The 17992-nt window shown below is 39.6% G+C and overlaps 1 protein-coding gene across 4 annotated transcripts in view; it reads left to right on the top strand.

Annotated features, from left to right (window-relative positions):
- HERC2 (HECT and RLD domain containing E3 ubiquitin protein ligase 2) overlaps window positions 1-17992 on the top strand; it is a 264575-nt gene that overhangs the window by 139177 nt on the left and 107406 nt on the right. For all 4 annotated transcript variants that reach the window (XM_073227076.1, XM_073227077.1, XM_073227078.1 and 1 more), the window contains 8 exons: window positions 4554-4696; window positions 7780-8047; window positions 8189-8325; window positions 8833-8931; window positions 10545-10713; window positions 10815-10940; window positions 12467-12575; window positions 12694-12833. In XM_073227076.1, the coding sequence (XP_073083177.1) occupies window positions 4554-4696; window positions 7780-8047; window positions 8189-8325; window positions 8833-8931; window positions 10545-10713; window positions 10815-10940; window positions 12467-12575; window positions 12694-12833 (1191 nt within the window). The remainder of the gene's footprint in view (window positions 1-4553; window positions 4697-7779; window positions 8048-8188; window positions 8326-8832; window positions 8932-10544; window positions 10714-10814; window positions 10941-12466; window positions 12576-12693; window positions 12834-17992) is intronic.

Raw genomic sequence — 17992 nt, 5'->3', positions numbered from 1 at the left:
ACACCCAAAATATAAAGAATGGAGGAGGAGGAATAAGAAAGGAGAGAAACAAAAGAATCACTAGACTGTGTTTATAATAGTTCAATAAGTGAGTTCAGTTAGACAGTTAGATGGTAAAGAAGCTACCCTTGAACTTTTGGTAACTACGAATCTAAAGCCTGCAATGGCAATAAGTACATATCTTTCAATAATCACCTTAAATGTAAATGCACTGAATGCACCAATCAAAAGACACAGAGTAACAGAATGGAGAAAAAAGCAAGACCCATCTATATACTGCTTACAGGAGACGCACCTCAAACCCAAAGACATACACAAACTAAAAGTCAACGGATGGAAAAAGATATTTCATGCAAACAATAGGGAGAAAAAAGCAGGTGTTGCAGTACTAATATCAGGCAAAATAGATTTCAAAACAGAGAAAGTAACAAGAGATAAAGAAGGACATTACGTAATGATAAAGGGGTCAGCCCAACGAGAGGATATAACCACTATAAATATATATGCACCCAATACAGGAGCACCAGCATATGTGAAACAAATACTAACAGAATTAAAGGAGGAAATAGAATGCACAACATTCATTTTAGGAGACTTCAACACACCAAAGGGCAGATCCACCAGACAGAAAATAAGTAAGGACACAGAGGCACTAAACAACACACTAGAACAGATGGACCTAATAGACATCTATAGAACTCTACAACCAAAAGCAGCAGGATACACATTCTTCTCAAGTGCACATGGAACATTCTCCAGAATAGACCACATACTAGGCCACAAAAAGAGCCTCAGTAAATTAAAAAAGATTGAAATTCTACCAACCAACTTCTCGGACTATAAAGGGATAAAACTAGAAATAAATTATACAAATAAAGTAAAAAGGCTCACAAACACATGGTGACTTAACAACATGCTGCTAAATTATCAATGGATCACCAAAGAAATTCAAGTAGAGATCAAGCAATATATGGAGACAAATGACAACAACAACACAAAGCCCCAACTTCTGTGGGAAGCAGTAAAAGCAGTCTTAAGAGGAAAGTATATAGCAATCCAGGCATATTTAAGGAAAGAAGAACAAACCCAAATGAATAGTCTAATGTCACAATTATCAAAATTGGAAAAAGACAAACACATGAGGCCTAAAGTCAGTAGAAGGAGGGACATAATAAAAGTCAGAGAAGAAATAAATAAAATTGAGAAGAATAAAACAATAGAAAAAAATCAATGAAACCAAGAGCTGGTTCTTTGAGAAAATAAACAAAATAGATAAGCCTCTAGCCAGACTTATTAAGAGAAAAAGAGAATCAACACACATCAACAGAATTAGAAACGAGAAAGGAAAAATCACAACGGACCCACAGAAATACAAACAGTTATTAGAGAATGCTATGAAAACCTATATGCTAACAAGCTGCAAAACCTAGAAGAAATGGACGACTTCCTAGAAAAATGCAACCTTCCAAGACTGTCCAAGGAAGAAACAAAAAATTTAAACAAACCAATTACGAGCAAAGAAATTAAAGTGGTAATCAAAAAACTACCCAAGAGCAAAACCCCTGGGCCAGATGGATTTACCTCGGAATTTTATCAGACATACAGAGAAGATATAATGCCCATTCTCCTTAAAGTTTTCCAAAAAATAGAAGAGGAGGGAATACTCCGAGACTCATTCTATAAAGCCAGAATCACCCTAATACCAAAACCATCAAAGACCATCCCCAGAAAGAAAACTACAGAGCAATATCCCTGATGAATGTAGATGCAAAAATACTCAACAAAATATTAGCAAACTGAATTCAAAAATACATCAAAAGGATCATACACCATGACCAAGTGGGATTCATCTCAGGGATGCAAGGATGGTACAACATTCGAAAATCCATCAACATCTTCCAGCACATCAACAAAAAGAAGGGCAAAAACCACTTTATCATCACCACAGACTCTGAAAAAGCATTCGACAAAATTCAACATCTATTCATGATAAAAACTCTCAACAAAATGGGTATGCAGGGCAACTACCTCAACATAATAAAGGCTATATGATAAACCCACAGCCAACATCATACTGAACAATGAGAAGCTGAAAGCTTTTCCTCTAAGATTGGGAACAAGACAGGGATGCCCACTCTCCCCACTGTTATTCAACATAGTACTGGAGGTCCTAGCCATGGCAATCAGACAAAACAAAGAAATACAAGGAATCCAGATTGGTAAAGAAGAAGTTAAACTGTCACTATTTGCAGATGACATGATATTGTACATTAAAAACCCTAAAGACTCCACTGCAAAACTATTAGAACTAATATCGGAATTCAGCAAAGGTGCAGGATACAAAATTAATACACAGAAATCTGTGACCTTCCTGTACACTAACAATGAACTAACAGAAAGAGAAATCAGGAAAACAATTCCATTCACAATTGTATCAAAAAGAATAAAACACCTAGGAATAAACCTAAGCAAGGAAGTGAAAGACCTATACCCTGAAAACTACAAGATACTCTTAAGAGAAATTAAAGGGGACACGAACAAATGGAAACTCATCCCATGCTCTTGGCTAGGAATAATTAATATTGTCAACATGGCCATCTTGCCTAAAGCAATCTACAGATTCAGTGTAATTCCTATCAAAATACCAACAGCATTCTTCAGCAAAGTGAAACAAATAGTTCTAAAATTCATATAGAACCACCAAAGACCCCCGAATAGCAAAAGCAATCCTGAGAAGGAAGAATAAAGTGGAGGTATCTCGCTCCCCAACTTCAAGCTCTACTACAAAGCCACGGTAATCAAGACTAATTGGTACTGGCACAAGAACAGACCCATAGACCAATGTAACAGAGTAGTGAGCCCAGCTATAAACCCAACCATATAATGTCAATTAATGTAAAATAAAGGAGCCATGGACATACAATGGGGAAATGACAGTCTCTTCAACAGATGGTGCTGGCAAAACTGGACAGCTACATGTAAGAGAATGAAACTGGATCACTGTCTAACCCCATATACAAAAGTAAATTCAAAATGGATCAAAGACCTGAATGTAAGTAATGAAACTGTAAAACTCATAGAAAAAACATAGGCAAAAATCTCTTGGACATAAACATGAGTGACTTCTTGACAAATGTATCTCCGTGGGCAAGGGAAACAATAGCAAAAATGAACAAGTGGGACTATATCAAGCTGAAAAGCTTCTGTAAAGCAAAGGACACCATCAATAGAACAAAAAGGCATCCTACAGTATGGGAGAACATATTCATAAATGACAGATCCGATAAAGGGTTGACATCCAGAATATATAAAGAGCTCATGCACCTCAGCAAATGAAAAGCAAATAATCTAATTAAAAAATGTGCAGAGGAGCTGAACAGACAGCTCTCCAAAGAAGAAATTCAGATGGTCAGCAGACCCATGGCAAAGCAGTGAAAAGTCATAGGTGGCTGGTGTTTCAAGCTTGAGCTATAAGAAGGACTGTGAGGAGTACCTTTGGCAAAAAGAAAGTCTAGTGGAGCGTGGGGTGTTTTTGTATTGTTACTTAGTCTTAAGAGGGTATTATGAATTTAGTTTAAATGATCTGAGTATGAGGTAAATCTAATGGAAGTCCAGATTCATTGTGTATCAGATAGTAGGGACCTTGAAAGACAAATACTCCATAATAATAGAAGATTTGGGACCCAGAGTCCAGGGAATTGGCTTGGCTGTTTTGGTCACTCAAGAAGTTGCTGTGGCCTCACTGAATTGGGGTCACCATCCATGCCCGGGCAAAATGGGGGCTCTGGATGGAGCAGGGCTTGACAAACTACCAGTCACCTGTTTTTATAGTTTCTGGGTACACAGCCACACTGCTTGCTGACACGTTCTCTCAGGCCACTTTGTCCTTCAGTGGCAGGACAGAGGAGCTATGACAGGATGTGGGCTGGTCAGCCTGAGCTGGTTATTCTCTAGCCCTTGAAAAAAAAGATGGTGTAGCCCCTGGTCTAGAGGATTGGTTGAAGGTACCACCAAACCAGACGAGCAAACTCAAATGCCGCATGGACTCAGGCAGTGGGTATCAGTGGGCTTGGGGTATACAGGAAGTGCTCAGTGCCTCATCTAAGCTATGTGGGTTAGAAGACACCAAAAAAAAAGGACATCATCCTGACCATGTGACACATTTGGAACTGTTGTCAGTTTGTGGTCTGAACAAGAGTTGGTAGGAAAATCTAGGGCTAGAAAGGAACTTGGGTGTCCAGTGAAGGGGTTTTGAAGCATTGAATATGCACCTAGAGAGAGAGTGTGTAAGAGCTGGACCAAGGGCGGAATTCTGGAAGTAACTCTTGTTGGCTTGAAAGAGAGAGGTGAACTAATGAAGGACAGAGACCAAAAAGCAGGGAGAGGATAATTCTTTAGGGGTTGGTTTTGAGTCTGAGCCTTGAAGATTTTGATTGTCTGCTGCTTGATGATGTAGAAATCATATCCAGTTCAACCTGCTCAGTGTATTACCTTTAATAGTAAAGAAATGTTGTGGTTGAAACTATGTCGTGCATGTTTTTTTTTTAATTCAGATGATGGAGCAGCTGCATCTCCTGACCTTGGGGACATGTCTCCTGAAGGGCCACAGCCACCAATGATCCTCTTGCAGCAGTTACTGGCCTCAGCCACCCAGCCATCTCCAGTGAAGGCCATATTTGACAAACAGGAGCTGGAGGTACAGTTAGCAGCCTTGGGAATTTTGATAGAGAACATTGAATTGTGAACAACTTTTTTTTCTAGGTGGTAGTTTCTTAAGACTTTATTCTGAATTTTAAATGACATGCCAAAATAATTCATATGACTAGGCTTTAGCCACATTTATTCATGGAGCATGATAATACGAGGTAGAAGATGAATGAGTTGCAGCTTAATCTTATTTTGAATTTGTGTGAATTACTTGAAAAATTAATTAGATTCAATGTGGGACAGATGCTCAATTATTCATGGAGGGATCTTTTTCCAGGAAATACTGTTAATGAAGGAGCCCCAATAGACTTAGGAATATTGCGTTTGCTCATGTGAATCCCTCTCGCCAAAGCCTTTTTGGGCTATACACTATTGAGCCAGACTCCCAGCCCTCCACCCTGTCTCCAAGCACATGAGCTGCAGCCCATAGCATGGTGTCTGGGGCTAGGGACACATTCCCACAGAAGGGCTGACATGAGGGAAGGGGACCCTTGTGGTCCACAACTTGGAAGATTAGATATTTTTCAAATTCTTTTAGCTATGTAGTACCTAAAAATTTCTGGATAAAGTATCAAAGACAAAAGCAAAACCTTGGGTGCTGAGTTTGTCAGGTAGAAAGTACCCTCATAAAAGTCCCCAGAGACAAAGATCCTGTGGGGAAGTGGAATCCAGAGTGAGGCAGCAGCTGCTTCGAGCTGACGGGAGGGCTCCAGGCAGCCCGCAGTGAGGGCGGGGAGGGGGAAGTGCAGTGTGTCTCTGAGCCGGCCTGAACGCGAACTACTTGTCACGTCCAAAAGTCTCCAAGATGATAGCTCAGGTGGAGAGCTCAGTCACCTGTAGGGATAAAAAGAGGACACTGAGCAGATTAAGAGTGAATTGGGCAGAGTGCAACTGGGACCTGTCATTGGAGGCACCTCGTGTTAAGAGGAAAGACATGGAAGTGGAACAAGGGAATGTAGAGTCACCTTTTGAGAATTGGTAAAGGCTGTTGCACCAGAGAGAGACCTACCATGTTCTGTCTCTTGAGTCTCATGGAAATTCAACTGGCATTCCTACTGTTCTTTATGAAATACCTGTGTTTTACCCCTGCCTGCATTTAATTTTCTGTTTTTCTGTGGTTTTCTGCAATGTGACTAAGATGTCCCTAAGTGTATATGTTTTTTCCCTATCCTCTTTGTGTATATTTAAGTTCTTGTATCTTTGGCTTGATTTTTTTTTTTTCCCCCACTAAATTTGGAGACTTGCTGACTATCATTTTTTCCTTTCCTGCTTTTTGTTTTTTTCTAAGTCTACTCATCTGTCTGGTTGTTAGGTTCTGTTAAGTTTTTAAGTCTTTGTCTCTTGGTTAATTGTATTACTCTGTTTTAAAGGTCAGGATGTTCTGCTCTGTTGGATCTAATCTGCTGTTAAGCCTTCCAAGAAATTATTTTGTATTTTCCGATCTCATATTTCCATTTGGTTCTTATTCTATAGTATTATAGCTTTCCTCTCCAGCATATAGTTCTGATCTCTTCAGCCTTTGTATCTGTCTTCACTGTACCTTTAAAACATTTCTAACACCTTGGCCACCTGTTGCTCTGTTGTTATTAGCAGTTTTTTTCTCTTGATTATAGTGAATTTAGGGTTCTGCTTCTTTACATATCTGATAATTTTTATTGTATTTAGGAATTTTTGGATATTACATCGTATTGGCTGTGCCTTGTGTCTGCTTCTGCTGGAGGTGGTGGAATTTCATTCTCACAGATGCTTTCAGCACCTGGCTTTGTCCTCGGTACCCTGGAGCCTTAGTTCTGTACTTTCTTATGATGATTTATTTTTGTCCTGGTTTCTGGTCTCTAATTCTACAGGATTTATAATCTTTTCTGGGCTTTCACAGGAAGCCAGGTCCCTCTACCTTATCTGGACTTGGACCTCCACCATCTCCCAAGCACTGGGTGGCTGAAGAAGTCCCTCTGGCCTCACAGCAGTCCCTTCATGCTGGTTCTCCAGAGGCCCACACATGCTTGGTTTTGGAATCAGCCAAAGATTTGAGGGCAGTCTCTGTGCACATTTGTGGTTTCTCCCTTATCTGTAACAGCTCTGGCAAGCCTGAACCCTGCCTCTCTCTTCCGGCAGTCCAGTAGCACTGCTGGCTGTTGGTATCTGGCCACTGGCCTTCCCTTGTGGTCAGGGGTTGTACCTATTCCAGTTCTGAGTGCCTCAGCTGTTCTCCAGGGCCTTCAAACAGTTTTTAAAAATATTTCATACAGAGTTACTGTCAGCAGAGGCTTAGTCCAGTACAAGCTAACTCCCTGTTACCAGAGCCAGAGCTCTCGGCTCAGTCTGGTTCCAGATAGTAAACTATTACGATGAAGCTGTCACTTTTGAGTTACTCACACTTCTCAACAAAACTCTAGGCTTTTTGACACTTCCTAATAAGCATTGGAAGGTTCAGTGGTGTCCCTGGTTTCTTCCTAATTCCTTTCTCAGTTTAAAAAAACAGCAAGTCTCAGGTTCTGTGAAAGAACTGGAGATGAGGAGCAGAGACCAGGGAAGGGGGCATGTGCTTGGAGGTGGGGTGTTCCCACCTGCAGACCTCAGGGAAGCATATGTTCATTGGTCCACTGTCATTTGTTTCCCAATATCCTTCATCTTCCTTATGTTTTTATACCGTGTTTAACCCTCAGAGTGGTCCATTTGTCCTTGAGTAGTTGACCGTTGCTGTGGTGGTCTGGGCTATCCCACAGGGAGGAGAGTGGGGGCTGGCACTGGCCACGGAACAGGGGGTTCTCTCCTCTGCCATAGGCCCTTGTGTACTGTGCTCACTTGCTCAGCTTGTTTCTGCTCAGTACTCTGGGTTGTTGTGATATGTTAATTGGCTGATTTACTAGGCGTGGTGTGTAAGCAGATTCTTAACCATAAGATCTTTGTATTACTAGGAAATTTGTCTTTGTCAGTTTTTAACATTTCTGTCCACTCTTGTAAAAATACACTGTAAGTCTGAGTTTTCTGTACTTCTGCACTGCAATTCATAGACATCTGTAATTTCCCTCGTCTTAGACTGCTTACGTCACCTGCCTCTCATTTGCATAGGCTGCTGCACTGGCCGTGTGTCAGTGTTTGGCAGTGGAGGCCACTCACCCATCAAGCCCGGTGTTTGAAGACTGCAGCTCCAGCGAGGCGACGACCCCCATTCCTGTGCAGCACATCCGCCCTGTCAGAACGAAGAAGCGCAGGCAGTCCCCTGCTCCAGCACTGCCTATCGTGGTTCAGCTCATGGAAATGGGGTTCCCTAGAAGGAGCATAGAGTTTGCCCTGAAGTCGCTCACTGGTGCCTCCGGGAATGCTGCGGGCTTGCCAGGTATTCCGTTTTCCTTGCGGGTGTCTCAGTTGACGTGTCCACCCATTTGTCGTAGGTTTACTTTGGAAATGTAGTATCTGAGGCCCTGTGGCAGGCGGCTCTGAGTCCTCAAGGTGGGCGTGCTGGTGTGCTTGCTTGCAGGTGTGGAAGCCTTGGTCGGGTGGCTGCTGGACCACGCTGATATGCAGGCCACGGGTCTCTCGGATGCAGACACAGGATCCGAGGAGTGTTCGGATGAGGAGGTGGTGGAAGATGTGGACGATGCAGCCTACGCCATGGTCAGTGTCACCTGTGTGGCTGCCCCTTGCTCATGTCTACCTGTCCCTGTTATGGGCTCCTCTGTAATGCACTGGGGCATTTTGAACACTGTCCGTTTTGGACAGTGTTTTATCTCTGTGGTTCTATCTGGCACATAGCTAAACATTAGTGCTGAATGGGTTTTCTGTGCCTTAACTATTTTTAGCATCAAAACATCCTTACACCAACATCTAATCATGTTGAGTGGTCATTAGAAGGTTTACTCAACAATCATGTTTTATATGATAAATTGACTTCTGATTTGAGTAAATCATTTTGAGAGATTAATATGGAAATGCTTCAGAAATTTGATGTCTTTTAGCTTTTGAAATAATTCTGCTTACTGTGCTATTGGTTTATCTTTTTAAAGTGAAATATTTTATAGGGAAAATACAATACAGTGTTTCATACTTTATTGTAGATTCCACACACTTCTTTCTTGTTAAGTAGGTTTATCTGTTCACTATTTAAATATTTATCTTTTGTAGTCTACGGGTGCTGTTGTAACAGAAAGTCAGACTTACAAAAAACGTGCTGATTTCTTGAGTAATGATGATTATGCTGTGTATGTGAGAGAGAATATTCAGGTGAGTAATTGTTTTAGGCTGGAGGCTTGCACTGTGCTTGGGTTTTCAACTGTTTGAGCATCTCAGAAAGTCAAAGGCATGGAGAGGGAGGGAACAGCACACAGCAAGGAGGCCACTGTGGCTGCATCAGAGGACAGTGGGGCAAAAGATAATCACCGGGGCCAAAGCCAGAGAGCAAGAGGTGGCTTGTCCACTCCAGTATGGCACAGAGGCATGTGCTTCTTGGTTATTTCCATTTTGGATACAGTTGTATCTATTTTTGCTTTCTATTTTCAGCACCTTTTTAGAAACATCATTGTTGGTATATAGTATCATATTGGTCTCTTGTGTCCTCCATAGTGATTTGACATCTCAACATAACATGGTAGTGCAGTGTGGGCATCTGTCTTGTCGTCTTGTTTTTCTTTAATCATTCTCACTGCCATCTAATTTTTAAAATCTAATTATGCTTTTTATGTAGTCCTATATCCACCTTAAATCCTTTTTTGTTTCAATTGTTTTGTTCTTGTTATTGTATTTCAGAGAAAATTCTGGAAATCATGTCATTTCACCTATGAAAATGTCACTATGTATCCCTAGTAGATAAAGGATTTGTTTTCAACATAATATGACTTTAGTTTCCTAACATGATCTAACAAAATAAACAATAATTTCTTAATAATACTTTATATCCAATTTTTTCCAAATGGCTTTTTAAAGCAGTAATATTTTTGAATTTGGATACAAAGAAGATGATAAGTCTTACATTGGGGTGATGTGTGTCTGGAGTGTCTTTTAACCTACACAGTTTCCTCTCCTTTTTTTCCTTTTCTGTTTATTTGTGGCTGAAACTAGTTATTTTCATGCCATTGCATGTGCCTGAAGGTGCATGGGTTCGGCCCTCCTCTGTGTCTCTGTGAGGCTGGAGTGAGGGCTGGGGGGTGACCGGGCCCAGAATGCAGTGTGTGGACCAGCATGCAAATGTGGCTGGGCTGACCCTTGTCAGCCTGCCTCATCTCTCAGGAAGCTCTATCAGTTGTTCACCTCAGTGCTTCAGGAGCCATAAATGTCATCCTCCGGACCCATCATGAGGGCTTGTACAATTGTGATTTTCTTTGTCTTCCCTTAACAAATTCATTAGCTGGGGTTCTGTTCTTTGAAGAAAACTATCAACTCTGGTCACTCTTTGTAACACAGTTTGTATGTACAGAGTAAATGCTTGTAACACAGTTTGTACAGAGTAAATGCTTGTTTTGTTTTTGTTTCTTGTTTTATTATTTTCAGAATAGTGAACTGCCCTGGTCCTTACAAAGGTGACCAGAAACCTTTGTTTTGCTTATTATGATGATGATAAATTTATTGGCTGTTATGGGTTTGATGTGTTTAGCCATTATTCCTCTTGATCAGGATGTTATTTTAGGTGAACAAGTTGACTGAGGTTCATCTTATATATTTCCTTCCTCAGACATCAAAACAGCCAGTTTTCTTGAGAGCTCTGGTTCTATTTAGTGTAAAATGATCCTGAGAGTGCAGTCTGGGTGCTAGAGGAGATCATTGGAGTTGAATAGTGATACTTAAAATTGTTCATTTCATCTCTGTACTAGACTGGATTTTTAATTTGACTTTAATTTCAGGTTGGAATGATGGTTAGATGCTGTCGAACATATGAAGAAGTGTGTGAAGGAGATATGGGTAAAGTAATTAAATTGGATAGAGATGGCTTACACGACCTCAACGTGCAGTGTGATTGGCAGCAGAAAGGAGGCACTTACTGGGTTAGGTATATTCATGTGGAACTTATAGGTGAGTATGTTCTTCAGTAAGTTACCTTGCTTTTTTTGGACTATACACAGAATTCCCAGAAACGCATGCTGATTTAGTTCATTTATTATTGGGATCTCTAGGCTATCCTCCACCAAGTTCTCCTTCACACATCAAGATTGGTGATAAAGTTCGCGTCAAAGCCTCAGTCACCACACCAAAGTACAAGTGGGGATCTGTGACTCATCAAAGTGTGGGGGTTGTGAAAGGTAATATTATCTAGGCAGTAAAACTCCTAATGGTAGCTTTTCATCAGGTAATACAAACACATCATTTATTTATTTTTCCAGTAAAAGGCAAGAAAAACAAGTATGAGAAAAGCCTTATGATATTTAAATAGTGTTCTTCCACGAGTCAGTGCCCGATAGACCGGGACTCGTCTGTAGCCGAGCAGTCAGGCTGACTAACTCATTGCCACTCACTCTGGGTGTGCACCCTGGAGAACAGGGTGTCCCCATAGGTGAGAACAGCAAAGGGATAATGGGGTTTGTGTGGAATATTTTGGGGAGGGTTCAAGCAAGCAAGGTAATTCTAAGAATGGGTATCTTAATAAATGTTATCTAGAAGGTGGGAGGAATGGAGCCAGCATGGAGTTAACGATTGTCATAGGAACTGTTGTATATATTATCTAGGATAAGGGGGCATCTGGTTATGTTTGTAGTTTGGATTAGATTTGATTGAAGAGTGGTTTTGTTTTTGTCTTCAATCCATCACAGTCATAGGTTGGTCTTACCTGACATTTGTGTTCTATAAACTTGTTCTGTCAGTCATTCTGCCAAATGGCCTGTATGTGAGTGGCTGACTCCCTTGGTCATGGACTGTTCTTATCTCTCTTTTTTTAATGCTGTATAAAAATTGGGGACTAAATTTAAGAAATGGAAATATACAAATATTGGGAGTTAGGAACTGGGAACATAAAATCCCTCCTAGTTTATATTTAACTTGATATTGCTGAGATTTCAAATCAGACATGTGGGATACTTTGTATCCATTTTAACAGTTGCATGAGAAATAATTAAATATGCATATGGTTTTATTTTATCTTTAAACTCTTTGTGTGTCATAAAGGGATCCTGTTTTGTTTTGTTTGAGCCTTATAGAAAACTCTTACTGTCAAATAGCTTAGATTGGAAATGGCCACAATGGTGGGGCTTTCCCAGCAGGTAGGGGTATTAGAGTTTCTCAGGTTACGTAAGAAGGGATGGCTTATTTAACATTTTACTGTAGTTTAAAAGCTTTAAAAATCAAAACAAAGAAAAATTTTAAAAAGAACTTCATTTGAAAGTTAGGTTTTGAATAGCAAGCAGAACACTCAAAAGGGCAAGAGGCCCTTTAACATTACTGTGATTTTTATTCCCTAAGGTACCGAATGGAGCTTTTGACCTGTATAATATAAAGAAACCTTATTTTGGAAAATCTCAGACATATCTAAAAGTAGAGAATAAGTATAGTGAGCCTCCGTATACCTGTCACCTGGCTTCAATAGTTGTCAGCTTCTGGCCTAAGCTCTTTCATCCATGATCCGCCCCCTCACTTATTTTGAACTCAGCCGCTAATGGACATTGTATGTTATTTCATCCACAAGTGACTTAGTGCATCTCTCCAAAAGAGAAGTACTCTTTGTAAGACATACATAAGTATAATATAATATTACATGGCTAGGTATAGTTTTTATTTTAATTTTAGGTTTTCATTGGTGACAAAGATGTTTCAGGCAGTTTCTGTTCTGTCCCAGCTTTCAGTGCCAATGGAAAAGATGTCATTGTTGATTTCCCTCAGCAGTCTCACTGGACTGGCCTGTTATCAGAAATGGAGTTGGTGCCTAGTGTTCATCCTGGGGTTACGTGAGTTTTTATTTTTATATTGTCAGATTTGTTTGGGAGGAATGGCTTTCTTTGGAATTAAGTTTAATAAACAATTTCATCTTTCTCTTTATCAACTCAATGACTATTTTAAAAATAGGTGTGATGGCTGTCAGATGTTTCCTATCAATGGACCTAGATTCAAATGCAGAAACTGTGATGACTTTGATTTTTGTGAAATGTGTTTCAAGACCAGAAAACACAACACCAGGCATACATTTGGCAGAATAAATGAACCAGGTACGGTAGGGTGGCTGCAGTCTTCATCATAATATCATTAATGAAATAATTATTGTGGACACAAATGTCCTTAATTTTGCTCTTTAAAGTTCATATTATATGGTGAGCACTGCACAGTGTGCACAGCAAAACAAGAAAGGGGGTTCTGCCCACCTGATGGCTTGCTCTCTCCCCTCTCAAGCAGTGAGGGGCTCCAGGACCTAGACTAGCATGGCTTGTGTGCTTGTATTTCCATTAAAGAACATTAAAAGTATCTCAGACTCGTGAGAGTTTCATCGCATGGGGCATGGAATTGGATAGATGAAGAATGAGTCTTTTTATTTGTATGTCTTTTTTAGTGGCAGAATTTATACAAAAACTTGGCATTTTAATCATTTTAAAAGTGTACAATTCAGGGACTGTCGTACAACTGTCACTACTGTCTCTTTCTAAAACTTAATTTTAACACTCGCAACAGAAACTCTGTACCCAGTAAACAGTAATTCCCGCTTCTGTCCTCTCCCAGCCTCTGGCATCCTCTCATCTGCTTTCTGTCTCTGTGAATTTGATGACTCTGGGTACTTCATGTAGTAAGTGGAACCACACAAATTTTGGGGTTTTGTTTCTGGCTTATTTCACTTAACATTATGTTTCCAGAGTCAATCCATGTTGTAGCATGTATCAGAACTTCATTACTTTTTATGGCTGAGATCCACAAAAGGAGACTACATTTGTTTATCCATGCATCCATTAGTGGACATTGGGGTTGTTTCTACCTTTCAGCAGTTGTGAATAAAGTTGCTGTGAACATTGTTGTACAGATCTGTCTGTGAGTTCCTGTTTTCAAAACTAGGGGTGAAATTGCAGGATCATACAGTGTTTCTTTGTTTAATTTTTGGAGAAACCACTCAGATGTTTTCCTCAGTGGCTTCATCATTTCATGTTCCCAGGAGCAGGGTTCGAGGATTCCAGTTTCCAGTGTCCTCCTCACCAACAGCTGCAATTTCTTTCCTCCTCTTTTTTTTTATTTGTACAGCCATCCTGATGGGTGAGAAGTAGTATCCCCTTGTGATTTTCAGTTGAGTTTCCCTAATTACAGGTGACATTGAGCTTCTTTTCATGTGCTTTTTGGCCATTTGTGTATCTTTTTAGGGATGTGTTTTTAAGTTATTTGCCCATTTTTAAACATTTGATGTTCAGTTATAGGAGTTTTTTATGTATTCTGGACATTAAACCCTCATCACATACATGACTTGCAAATATATATATATATATTTATGGGTAGAGGATATGAAGATTAATCATTTTAAATATATATTTTTTGCAAAAATATATATATGTATTATTGATATACACTCTTATGAAGGTTTCACATGAAAAAACAATGTGGTTACTACATTTACCCATATTATCAAGTCCCCACCCATACCCCAATGTTATCAGTGCAGTAAGATGCCACAGATTCACTATTTGCCTTCTCTGTGCTACACTGTTCTCCCCGTGATCCCGCACACCATGTGTACTAAACATAATACCCCTCAATCCTCTTCTCCCTCCCTCCCTGCCCACCCTCCCACACCCCTACCCTTTGGTAACCACTAGTTCCTTCTTGGAGTCTCTGAGTCTGCTGTTTTGTTCCTTCAGTTCTGCTTCATTGTTATACTCCACAAATGAGGGAAATCATGTGGCATTTGTCTTTCTCTGCCTGGCTTATTTCACTGAGCATAAAATCCTTCAGCTCCATCCATGTTTTTGCAAATGGTAGGATTTGTTTCTTTCTTATGGCTGAATAGTATTCCATTGTGTATATGTACCACATCTTCTTTATCCATTCATCTACTGATGGACACTTAGGTTGCTTCCATATCTTAGCTATTGTAAAAAGTGCTGCCATAAACATAGGGGTGCATATGTCTTTTTGAATCTGAGAAGTTGTATTCTTTGGGTGAACTCCAAGAAGTGGAATTCCCGGGTCAAATGCTATTTCTATTTTTAATTTTTTGAGGAACCTCCATATTGCTTTCCACAATGGTTGAACTAGCTTACATTCCCACCAGCAGTGTAGGAGGGTACTCCTTTCTCCGCATCCTTGCCAGCATTTGTTGTTCTTAGTCTTTTTGATGCTGGCGATCCTTACTGGTGTGAGGTTATATCTCATTGTGGTTTTAATTTGCATTTCCCTGATGATTAGTGATGTGGAGCATCTTTCATGAGTCTGTTAGCCATCTGAATTTCTTCTTTGGAGAACTATCTCTTCATATCCTCTGCCCATTTGTTAATCGAGTTATTTGCTTTTTGGGTGTTGAGGTGTGTAAGTTCTTTATATATTTTGGATGTTAACCCTTTGTCGGATATGTCATTTACAAATATATTCTCCCATACTGTAGGATGCCTTTTTGTTCTGTTGATGGTGTTCTTTGCTGTACAGAAACTTTTTAGTTTGATGTAGTCCCATTAGTTCATTTTTGCTTTTGTTTCCCTCTCGAGGAGATCTGTTCAGGAAAAAGTTGCTCATGCTTATATTCAGGAGATTTTTTGCCTATGTTGTCTTCTAAGAGTTTTTTTTTTTTAATTATTTTATTGTATTATATTTTGTTATCATTAATCTACAGTTACATGAAGAACATTATGTTTCCTAGGCTCTCCCATACCCCAAGTCCCCCCGACAAACCCCATTACAGTTACTGTCCATCAGCATAGTAAGATGTTGTAGAATCACTACTTGTCTTCTCTGTGTTGGAAAGCCCCCCCTTTGCCCCACTCCCCACATTATACATGCTAATCATAATACCCCCTTTCTTCTTCCAAGCCCTTATCCCTCCCTACCCACCCATTATCCCCAGTCTCTTTCCCTTTGGTAACTGTTAGTCCATTCTTGGGTTCTATGATTCTGCTGCTGTTTTGTTCCTTCAGTTTTTCTTTTGTTCTTATACTCCACAGATGAGTGAAATCATTTGGTATTTGTCTTTCTCTGCTTGGCTTATTTCACTGAGCATAATACCCTCTAGCTCCATCCATGTTGTTGCAAATGGTAGGATTTGTTTTCTTATGGCTGAATAATATTCCACTGTGTATATGTACCACATCTTCTTTATCCATTCATCTACTGATGGACACTTAGGTTGGTTCCATTTCTTGGCTATTGTAAATAGTGCTGCGATAAACATAGAGGTGCATCTATCTTTTTCAAACTGGAGTGCTGCATCCTTAGGATAAATTCCTAGAAGTGGAATTCCTGGGTCAAATGGTAAGTCTATTTTGAGTATTTTGAGGAATCTACATATTGCTTTCCACAATGGTTAATCTAATTTACATTCCCACTAGTAGTGTAGGAGGGTTCCCCTTTCTCCACAACCTCGCCAACATTTGTTGTTGTTTGTCTTTTGGATGGTGGTGGTCCTTACTGGTGTGAGGTGATATCTCATTGTGGTTTTAATTTGCATTTCTCTGATAACTAGCAATGTGGAGCATCTTTTCATGTCTTTTGGCCATCTGAATTTCTTCTTTGGAGAACTGTCTGTTCAGCTCCTATGCCCATTTTTTAAATGGATAATTTGCTTTTTGTTTGCTGAGGTGCATGAGCTCTTTATATATTTTGGATGTCAAGCCTTTATTGGATCTGTCATTTATGAATATATTCTCCCATACTGTAAGATACATTTTTGTTCTATTGATGGTGTCCTTTGCTGTACAGAAGCTTTTCAGCTTGATATAGTCCCACTTATTCATTTTTGTTTTTGTTTTCCTTGCCCGGGGAGATATATTCATGAAGAAGTCACTCATGTTTATGTCCAAGAGCTTTTTGCCTATGTTTTTTTCTAAGAGTTTTACGGTTTCATGACTTACATTCAGGTCTTTGATCCATTTTGAATTTACTTTTGTGTATGGGGTTAGGCAGTGATCCAGTTTCATTCTCTTACATGTAGCTGTCCAATTTTGCCAACACCAGCTGTTGAAGAGGACTGTCATTTCCTCATTGTATGTCCATGGCTCCTTTATCATATAAATATTGACCATATATGGTTGGTTTTATATCAGGGCTCTCTAGTCTGTTCCATTAGTCTATGGGTCTGTTCTTGTGCCAGTACCAAATTGTCTTGATTACTGTGGCTTTGTAGTAGGGCTTAAAGTTAGGGAGCATAATGCCCCCAGCTTTATTCTTCCTTTTCAGGATTGTTTTGGCTATTCAGGGTCTTTTGTGGTTCCATATGAATTTTAGAATGATTTTCTCTAGTTCGTTGAAGAATGCTGTTGGTATTTTGATAGGAATTGCATTGAATGTAGATTGCTTTAGGCAGGATGGCCATTTTGACAATATTAATTCTTCCTATCCATGAGATGACTTGCAAATATTTTATCTTGTTCTGTGGAGCCTCTTTTCACACACTCTTGAAGGATTCAGTGATGCACAAAAGTTTGAGATTTTAATGAAGCCCGGTTTATCTGTTACTCCTTCGGTTGTCTATGCATTTGGTGTCATGTCTGCTTTTGGTATCAGTTTAAGAGATCTTTGCTAATTCCATAGTTTTGAGGATTAGTCCTGTGTTTGTTTCTAAGTGATTTGTAATTAGGTCTTAAATTTATGTCCTCGATTTTTTTTTTTTTTTGAGAGGGCATCTCCCATATTTATTGATCAAATGGTTGTTAACAACAATAAAATCCAGTATAGAGGGGTCAATGCTCAAAGTACAATCATTAATCCATCTCAAGTCAAATTCTCGTCAGTCTCCAATCTTCTGAAGCATAACGAACAAGTTCTTACATGGTGAACGAATTCTTACATAGTGAATAAATTCTTACATGGTGAACAGTACAAGGGCATTCATCACAGAAACTTTCGGTTTTGATCATGCATTATGACCTATAAACAATCAGGTCAAATATGAATATTCGTTTGATTTTTGTACTTGATTTATATGTTGATCCCACATTTCTCCTATTATTATTATTATTTTTATTATTAATAAAATGCTAAAGTGGTAGGTAGATGCAAGATAAAGGTAGAAAACATAGTTTAGTGCTATAAGAGGGCAAATGTAGATGATCAGATGATCAGGTGTGTGCCTATGGACTAAGTATTAATCCAGGCTAGACAAGGGCAGCAAGACATCCACGGATGCAGAAGATTTCTCTCAAAGCAAGGGGGGTGAGGTTCTGAGCCTCACCTCTGTTGATCCCCA

The sequence above is a fragment of the Manis javanica genome, chromosome 18, assembly GCF_040802235.1.
Source record: "Manis javanica isolate MJ-LG chromosome 18, MJ_LKY, whole genome shotgun sequence".
Taxonomy (NCBI): Eukaryota; Metazoa; Chordata; class Mammalia; order Pholidota; family Manidae; genus Manis; species Manis javanica.
Note: the sequence above shows the minus strand (reverse complement) of the source record. Positions and strands in the feature narration are given on the sequence as shown.